Source organism: Labrus mixtus, chromosome 13 (assembly GCF_963584025.1).
Source record: "Labrus mixtus chromosome 13, fLabMix1.1, whole genome shotgun sequence".
In the NCBI taxonomy this organism is placed as follows: Eukaryota; Metazoa; Chordata; class Actinopteri; order Labriformes; family Labridae; genus Labrus; species Labrus mixtus.
In genome coordinates this window covers 24,085,301-24,094,897 of record NC_083624.1, presented here as the reverse complement: position 1 = coordinate 24,094,897, position 9,597 = coordinate 24,085,301, and the positions used below count along the sequence as shown (strand labels likewise).

At 38.8% G+C, this 9,597-nt stretch overlaps 2 protein-coding genes across 3 annotated transcripts; one reads left to right on the top strand and one right to left on the bottom strand.

Annotated features, from left to right (window-relative positions):
• Positions 1-693: 693 nt before the first annotated feature.
• On the bottom strand, positions 694-4,653 carry tmem169b (transmembrane protein 169b). Its single transcript, XM_061054292.1, has 3 exons — positions 4,497-4,653; positions 3,529-3,903; positions 694-3,049 (listed from the first exon to the last, which is right to left on the bottom strand). Exons 2-3 carry the CDS (start codon positions 3,800-3,802, stop codon positions 2,415-2,417), a joined length of 909 nt encoding a protein of 302 aa, XP_060910275.1. The 5' UTR covers positions 3,803-3,903; positions 4,497-4,653; the 3' UTR covers positions 694-2,414.
• A 970-nt stretch (positions 4,654-5,623) lies between these two features.
• Positions 5,624-9,580, top strand: LOC132987309 (uncharacterized). Of its 2 annotated transcripts, none has more exons than XM_061054291.1 (14): positions 5,624-5,715; positions 6,112-6,168; positions 6,290-6,416; positions 6,995-7,084; positions 7,175-7,362; positions 7,438-7,480; positions 7,565-7,673; positions 7,779-7,914; positions 8,011-8,075; positions 8,532-8,716; positions 8,798-8,933; positions 9,017-9,058; positions 9,144-9,171; positions 9,250-9,580. In XM_061054291.1, the coding sequence occupies exons 1-14, from the start codon at positions 5,664-5,666 to the stop codon at positions 9,375-9,377; spliced, it is 1,386 nt and encodes a 461-aa protein (XP_060910274.1). In that variant the 5' UTR covers positions 5,624-5,663; the 3' UTR covers positions 9,378-9,580. The 2 variants fall into 2 exon arrangements, with proteins under 2 accessions (XP_060910274.1, XP_060910273.1); XM_061054290.1 differs by having other exon boundaries at positions 7,999-8,075.
• The last annotated feature ends 17 nt before the right edge of the window (positions 9,581-9,597 follow it).

Genomic DNA, 9,597 nt, shown 5'->3' with positions numbered 1-9,597 from the left:
AAGAATGAAGTCATGCTTTAAAAAAGGCTTAAATAAATAAAGGCTTCTTAAAGTTAACCCATAGCACCAACCCTCCACTCCATTTCCGCGTATAAGACATTAAAAAGTCGTGTCTATCTTTCGGTCAAAGCATTTGTAGAGAAAATGATCCAACTTACACCAAAAATAAATGAATTAATTAGCTGTCATTTTCATTTGAAGCCGTGGCTCTGGGTCATTTGAGTGGTTTTGACACATATTGTGTTCTGTGTTTTATCATTAGACTGTAAAGTTTTATCAAATTAGACAATAAAGGCAAGCATAAGTTGATAAGTAGATCTATTGTGTTGTTGTTTTTCTAGAGCACTACTTGGCTTTGGGGCAAAAGGCAACCAAATGTAGCACCAGAGTGCCAATAATCAGGTCTCACAACACCCAATCCCCCTGCATGGTGCTGCTGTGTGCACCATGCAGGGGGATTTATGCTTACCAAGAACAAAGATAACACCAGTTACCAGTGGTTGAATTTTCTTTTACAAGATGATGGTTTGTTTTCTATCAATATCTCAAGAGTAGCACATAATCTTTTGTGACATAATTTCAATGCCATGAAAACAATTGTTTCCCCATCTGTGTAATTATTTGCTTTACATCCTGCGGCTTCAAACATGTTATGTTGAAAACAGACGCAGTCAACATCCTATGACGCATGTCTTTCTCAGTATTAAAAATAAAACATATTTATTTTACATAGTGGTCAGATAAACATTTCAATAACCAAATTATTCAACCATCTGCTCCATTTAAACCAACCTCATTTACTACAGCTGTTCAGAAGCGCCGGAGTACAAAACACCTAACAACATGATTCATCATTCTGCTTATATTAAATACTTAAAATAAATTAAATCAACATTGAAAGTATGTCTGTTGACTGTAACAGGAATTGCAGGTTGAACATTACAAATAACTTCATTTAATTGTGTATGAACCAAAAGTGTAAACAAAACACAAGTAGAGAGTAAGAGAGAGTAAGATAAGAACATCAGTGTTGATGGTGCAACAAACATAAACGTGACAGAAACATCACATGTCCACCAAAGAAATATCTGGTATGTCAGTTTTGTCCTATGTCTATGATGAATTCATGGCTATGATCTTGTGACTGGGCCCGAGGGCAATGATGACCTATGACCCACTATAGATCCTTCTTCCTCTCTCTCTGCATTATGTACATGACTATCAAGTTCAGAGAACACAACAGACCACACATCACTGTTTCATTATATCCTTAAAGCCTTAAAGCCCAAGCACTCATTATGAAACCCAACAAGTTTTACAAATATGCACCATGTAAGCACACTATCATCAGATGCTAATGGATATGGCTGGTTCTATATTATTCTTATTGTTGACAAAACCCAGAAAAAGACCAACATAACCATTAATCCTTCTAATAAGAATTTCCTCTCTAGAGCCTTAAATACCTTTTTCATCTTCAGCCATAGAGATTTATTTTGATTTCAAAGTGATAAATAACCCATCAATCTCAACCCATTTTGAGTCACTTCGAAATGCTTAGATCTGCAGGGCTAAGGTGTTTTAGCACCACAATGCACTTTATATCTGTGACCCTGTTTTGAAAGATGTATGTCTTCCTAAGGAAGCAATAAGCTTGAAGTTTGCAGCTAAAGATGAAACAAATAAGTCACAGTTTCATGAGGCATGAAGTAACACATTGTTTGTTTTTGGCATTTTCATTGGATTTGTTTGTTGCCAGCCTTATTCAGATGCAGACACAGAACCTGATGTCAAATTTTAGCACACAGTAATCCTTCATAAGCGGCCCAGAAGGCAGTTTTCTATTTTTTCCTGTTGAAAATCCTGCCTCACTCCAAACACGACTTCAGTGAGTGATAATAATGACTTCACAAATAAGACAGCTTTGATTCTGACATGGGTTCTGTTTTTGATGTCAGTGCACAGTACAGTGATCACATACAATAAATTACACCTATTTACAGATAATGTCAAACTTGTTTTTACACAATGTGTGTATCAGTGTCTACTCAATGTTTCTCTAAACTCTAGTACAGATAGCACCAAGGCCTGCATATCAAAAAAGGTTATGTGAGTGTGAGTCAGTTACAGAAGGTAACTCCAACAACCATAACACATACAAATAAAAAAAATTACAACATTTCTGTTCCCATGCTCCAATGAATAATTTAAAGATATCTGGATACGATAATGCCTTACAAAATTCAAAGTAAAAGTCCAGCATATAAGGACCATTCAGGCAGTGTTTGATAAGTTACAGAAAGTAAAACAGTTTTTGGATATTTTCCTGTGTAAAACTTGAACTTTCTGGCACATGCTTTTCAAGCCACTATAAATCAGTGCTTACATAAACAAGTGCCTGCGCTTCCCCCGCTTCACACTGATGATGTCTGAGCGAGTTCACTGGGGGCTTTGCTCTGCAGAGTTCCAGAGACCGTATCAGAGTCAAGCAGCTCCACTATGCTATAGGGCGAGCAGTCCTCCAGTCCCAGCTTCCCACAGGCCCAGCCACAGAAACCTTTCTCCAGGTCTCTCACAACCTGCCACCATTCACTGGCAGCCCAGGACACCTGCACCACTGCCGAGTACAGAGCCAGAGACAGAGCCATGGGCATGATGAGCATGGGGTAGAAGATGATGAGGAAGGGGCATATGGTAATCTTGTGCCAGAATGTCCGCTCCTCATTGTACACTAGGAAGACGTTGTACCAGGTGAGGGTGCCGTAGTAGAAGGAGGTGATGAAGGAGAGGAGGAAAACCAGAGGGGCGCAGGAGATGCTCCACAGCACAACGTGGGGTCCCTGACACACGCCTAAGCCACAGGAGCGTTTATAGCCTTCACCTGCCTCACACTCTGCATCAAGACGTTCCCTCGACTTGGCCAGATCCCTGATTTCCTTCTCTGTCAATGTGAGGTGGATGTCCACCAGCTGGCCTTTCTTCTTTCCTCTGGTTATTGTGCCTGTCAGGGTGACGTAGCGGCTGTCTGGAGGAAGGCTCCAGCCTCCATCTAACAAGATGAAATAACAACATTACAGTTACCTTGATGACAAATAAAGATGAATGTCCCTTCCTTATGTGTCCCCTTGCAAGGGTTGACTTCAAATGACTTTTATGGTCTATTATCCAGTGATATTGTAATGTGATGCTATTTTTATCATTTACATGGTCCCATACTAATGAAAGTAACACAGATTTTTCTTTACCAAGTTTCCTTGAATTCAATTCTAGTACATTTTTTAATCCAACAAGAGAACAAGGGGGTATTGATAAGCATATACATAAAATAGCTAATAGTTACATGCTAAAATATTGAAGAAGTTCTAATATGAATACTGCACACTGGCCATCAAATTGACTGGATAGCATGATGAAAGGACTGGTCTTGATTAAAAAAAACTTTCTGTCTTGATAATAGAGGTAAATGTGTGACTGCATATGTCCTAAACATGAAATCGATTCCATCAGTAATAAACACTGGCTTCTCACCATCGCCTGTAGGTGTGCAGAGGAATTTGGCTCCTTCCTCCGCTCTCCTCTCTTCCCCCTCCTCACCACCTTGCTCCTCTCCAGATCCCCTCTCCATCTCAGAGCGGTAGACAATAATGGACTCTGGACGTGGGTCTTTCTTCTTCCTCCTCTTCCTCCTTATGGAGGGACCTGATTCTCCATCATCCACATGGTTCCCTGATATGTCTGACCTTAAGGAGATCATCTGGGGGCTGCCCTCTCCTTCAGTCTGAGACTCCCCTACAAATGCCATGCTCTATCCTGCTCTAGTAAACTTGATGACTCTTACAGGCTATACTTAAAGGGTTGTTGATGGATGTCCCCCCATTGTGTTTTACAACTGAGGATGATTTCCTGTTAAACACAAAGTGATACAAACACACAGAAACGAAGAGAAGAAAGTATTTTAAGAGCAGGTTTGCTTTTTCAGTCAAAAATAATGTAATCCTCTATGAACAGTGATCCTGGCCTAGATTCTGCAAAGTCGCTTTTGCTGTAATGATGGCTGTTCAAATATGTCAAATCTCATTGGTATCATCATTGATCCAATGGTATTAGGCGTTTGAGCAGACAGAGACCTAATTGCTTTGGATAGCTGAAAAACAAAGCGTGAAAGATCTGATCAAAAGAGGGGGATGTCTCTCCTTTGCATGACAGAGCACCGAGAGCCTCTTAGTGGAAACGCTGCGATCTCAGCCTAGATCCCTTAAATACAGAAAGGGAGAAACATAACCCTAACACATATTTCGTGGACTATTGTGATTATCTAAAAGAGTGAATGATTTAATAAGAAGACTGATTAATCGACAATGCATCCCATTCTTCGCACAGCTGATCCCCTCCCATTTAAATCCCACCCATGTCCGCTCTCTTCTCTTTTGTCTGCAGACACCAGCCGGCGAACTGCATGCAACCAAACCACAGCTGCAGACACATTTAAATCTTACCTTTAATGGGCTGAACGAGAACCGGGTGGATCAATTCTGGCGTGTGTGGAAAAATCACCGGATTCGGCTAACATATTGTGGGAGCCCACACAACACAGATCTGTGTTTTGCCGATACAGATGCGCAACGTAAAGGATTTCCAGAATAGCACAAAACCCGCCTCTCCAACCTCTGTCACACCAATCCTGAGCAGATCCCGAGACATCCCTCCTCCTCACTGCTGTTAGGGCCTATGTGATCAAATGGAAAACTGATGGGATAAATCCACTAATGTCGTTTAGTATCAACTGTGCCAGCGGATGGGATGAGACGTAGCCTATAGGCCTAAAACTTGTTGACATTTTTATTCAATAGGCTAGTTAGGCCTATCATAAATGAATACAATTTTGCATTAGGCTATATTAACATTACGCTATTTAATATTCTGCTTGCAACCTTGCTATGTTTCAGATGCGTTAAAAAAATAGAGTTTTCTGATAGCCTACAGAAAATATTCCATTAAGTCAGAACTGGTTTTAAACACTAAATAAACAATAACTGTAGCCTATAGGCACATTTTTTATTATTATTTACAATTATTTATTCTTTCTTTCTTTATTTCGAACGATTAAAAAATAGATGAAAATGAATAAACAAATGGGAAAAAAAATCTGTATAAAAAATAAAAAGCCAATTTCAATATAATACCCATTTGACTCCTTCGAAAAGGGATAGGAAGAAGCCTAGGCTTATCAAGTCTTACCTCCATTCTTCACCATTAACAAATGCAAAATCCAATAAAATAAACTAAACGGACAATACAAAAAAATACTAAAACAGAACAAAACCAAAACAAAAAAAGAACAAAATGAACAGGCGTCATTAACATCTGTGAGATTTACATTCTCCTTCCTCATTTCTGTACTTTTCAAAGATTGCATTATATTCATACTTTGTTTAATCGTTTCGTCAAGACCATTCCACAAAATCTATGCGTTACCCTAACAGTTATATAATTGAATGATTTATAATACGACACAACATGAAAAAGTTCTTCTGGTTGATAAAAATATAATGTAGTCCAATTAATAATGTTTATTTTATTTTGAAAGGTGCGACGAACTGCGCATGCGCCCCCTACCGACCGTTGATAACACACAGTTTGACAGTTGTTACAGGTGTGTCAAAATGAACGACCGTTATTCTTTTGATGATATTGAAAAACCGCTTTTTCAATTTGGTGAGTTCAGTTTTCGAGTTATTGTTGTTTTTTTGGTTAGAGTTTTATTTATAACGTTTTCTTGCATTATTTTTTAAAGAGGTTTTAGCTAGCTAAGTTAGCCAAGAGGGTTTCAAGCTAGCTGCTGGTTTTACTGATGACGTCAGCAGGAAGTATCTTTCAGTGTCCCCAACTTGTCCATTAACCACCATTCATTCAGATGGAATGATTTCACCCAGAAAGGGGCGGGGCCGGCATCGTTTGGGCAAAGTACCCGGATGGGTTGCTCTCATGAATAACACTAGCTGACGTCAGCAAAAATCATGATAGGAGCTTTAAACCTTTATAATCGTGATCAATTCAAGAAATATTTTAGTTTGTTTCATTCACATTCATAACCATTCTTTATATTTATAGCTCTTCAAACTCGGGAGCTTTCTCAAAAGAAAAATGAAATCAACCAACAAATTCAAGGTATGTCTAACAGATGTAGTTATTACACATCTGTATGAAAGATAGAAAACAGATAGATACTTTACCCTACATTTACTTCTTGAAGTGGTTTTTCATCAAGTGCTACTTTTTGTTTTTTAAGTTTGCAGAGCCGACATTGCTGAGAGGAAGTCTTACATTGAAACAATACAAAGAAATACAAAGAAACTCGATGAAGAAATCATCGTGAAGCAGAACACGCTGATGCACAATAAAACATTTGCTAAAAGGTATGATGACTACCCACGACGCTCTGCCAATGAAAGGCGTCTGATCCAACCTTCACAACAGGGTCCTAAGTCTCTGACTAGACTCTTCTCCTCTGTCCATTTGATCTGCAGAGTCCCTCTGCACCTTTAAGAAAAAACTAAAGACCCAGCTCTTTCATGAATACCTACTAACTTAATGATGATGGTCTCCATATTATTGATGATGATGATGATGGTAGTGACGATTGTTTTTGTTTGATAACGATGACTTATAAGATGCTTTCTATACTGATTAGAGCTCTCAAGAACTGCCCTCAATGTTGTGCTTTGCCTCTGGTCACTTCCTGTCAGCACCTGTGTGTCCAATCAGACTCAAAGCTGATCGTTTGCTCTTACTGACATTGTTCCCTTTTTTCTAGATCCTTGCTTGTGTTGTACTTACTCTCTGATGTACGTCGCTTTGGATAAAAGCGACTGCTAAGTGAATTGTAGAATTGTAGAATTGTAGGTAATAATTAGCGAGTCAAACCGTGTTGGATTACTGTGATACATGTTCACATGTTACAAATGTTTTCTTTCTGTTATCTGTGTTACTTTAGCATCAAGGCGACAAACAGCCTGCTTCTTCAATATGAGCAGACACTGAAAGAAGAACTGGAGACCAGAAGAGACAGATACAACCATGACATGTGGGTTCACTTAGCTAGCTGTTCAATTTATCAATACATTTTTTGAAGACATTATAAAGCTGTATTTTCCTTTATTTCTAACTCTACAAGGGATGTCTACGAAGAGAAAATTGCAAGCTATAAGAAGACATTTCAGTCTCATAAAGACTATTATTGCCAAAATCCTTATGCAAAAAAGCTCCTCGCGCTCCAGGCTGAAAAAGAGGAGATTGAGTTTAGGATCAAGGCTTGTGATGATCAGATCACCTTGAAACAGAAGGAGCTGGACAATCTCTCAGGTAATAAACGTTTATATCTTGCTCTGGTAGTTTTGAAATATTTGCAGCTTTTTTTTTTGACTTCTTTAATTTCAGGTCCAGAAGCCAACTCTTCCTCTACTGAGAAACCACCAGACAGGTATTTTATCTTAGAGATGACAGCAAATGACATGTAGCCTCAAGCAAAGCTTAGTTTTATGATTGAGTCCTCTTTTGTTCGTAGTGTTTCTGGACAGCAGCCTATAACAGAACCAGAGAAACAATTGGATCCCCAAACGGAGGACATTGATTCTTCCATCAACATCTCCTCTCTTCATTTAAACCAGACCAAAGTACTCAGACCCACAATCAAAAATAATGGCATGCTATAAATATTGAATCCTGTTCCTGTTACAACCACCTACCATTTTTGATTAATTTTTACAAACATTTTGTAGGATGATGAAATATCGGTAGAGGTGAGTGCTGAAGAAAATTGTGAGGAAAATAAGTTCCAGGATACCGGCATGTGCAGCCCCATCCAAGAAGAAGAAGAAGAAGCCAATGGGATGGCATCATGTCAACAGCTGTATGGTAAGAAAAGGAGAGTCAGCAATGTATTTTATTTTATGCCAGCAATTGTGCACAATATTCAATGTTTTTAATGGAACATAATAGCTTTTTCTGCAGAACAAAGATGGCCAGATGTGATGCACACTGAGGAGGAAAACCCGGAAACTGGACGACAAGTCCTGGTAATCTTTACGTTCTAGTACTTGCTAAAAATAAACCTTCAAATTGCAACTTTTAGGATAATGTCTTTCTATACTAAAATCTGATTTGATCTCTCGCAATTTCCCAAGTCTCCCACTTATTGACCTGAAACACTAATCATTTTATATTTGTTTTAATATCTCTTACAGCATCATTGTGTTGTGTTATCAGTGGTAAACAAAAAAGCAGCATCTCTTTCCAGAAATAATCTCAGGTTACCTTTAGTAATCCATACAGTAGGGAAGTTATCATTCAGAACTTCTTCACAAGTAAAGACTGAAAATTAAACTGCTCCACAGCAGGACAATAAAAAATAGTCTTGTATCAGAGTGTTTCATGTTTTGATAACATAGTGCCATCAGCGTCTATATTGTTGATGCAATTTCAAAGTTTTCACTCTTAGAAATTCTCAAACCATCAAGTTTTCTACTGGGTAGGAAAGTGAGTCTGCTGCAGCAGAGGAAGCAGTGGAGGAAGGATTAGCTGAAGAGAGAGAGCAGGCACCAAGTGGAGAGAACACAGGACCTACTGCTTTTCCTCAATTATCATCTCAAGAAACTAATCCACAGTCGTCCCCAGCAACAGTGAAAGCTGCACCATCAACCCCAACATTCCCATTTAAGTAAGGCTTCATCTGAGCTGTCTAATGCTTTGAAGCACGGTCGACAACTTCTGAGATCCATGTTTCATGTGTTCACTTCAGCTTTAGCCCTGCCAGCTCCCCACGTCAAGGGACCTCTGACACCAAATCTCCAGCTTTCCTGTTCTCTTTGAACCCTGATCCCAGCACTCCAGGGTTCTCTGGATTTGGATTTGATGTGGGCTCAGCACAGGATGAGGTGAGGAGTAGGCAGAGGGAAGGAGTGATGTTACAGAAAATCCCTGTTTTTAATGTTGGAATAAACATCAAGTTTCTTTACAGGACTCATCGTTCGCTTTCACCAGCCCTTTCTTCAATGAGAAGGTACAGCTCTGTCATTTTAACCCCTCTTTAGTTTAAACAGTATTACTAATACTGAAATAAAGAAAATATGTTCATATCTTTTCAGAAAACATCAGAATCAAAGTCTCCAAGCTGTAAGTGTCACTTAAATCTCTGTTTTCTGTGACGTGTGAGCTGCTTTGAACTTCAGGTATGTACATTCTTTTTTACAGGCTCTGACTTCCCGTTCGGCCAACCAGAGCAAAGTGAGGACTTCCAGTTTGCCTTTGCTGCAAAGAGCCCTAAGACTACTAAAAAAGATAATCCAGAAGATGATTTCACATTTTCATTTAACTTTTAAAAGTTATACAAAACACATCTTCAGTGTTTTGTTTGTAAGAACAGTTGATCAATGAGTGCCTTTGTTCATGCTCTCACATGTTAAGTTCTCAAGTGTTCACAGTTTAATTCACACATGAAACAGTCAACCTGAAAGGTAAAAAGCATTCCTCTTTGATCATTTTTGGTTGGTTTTTATTTGCTTGTTCAATAAATGTGTTACATTTTATTTCAGAAATGGA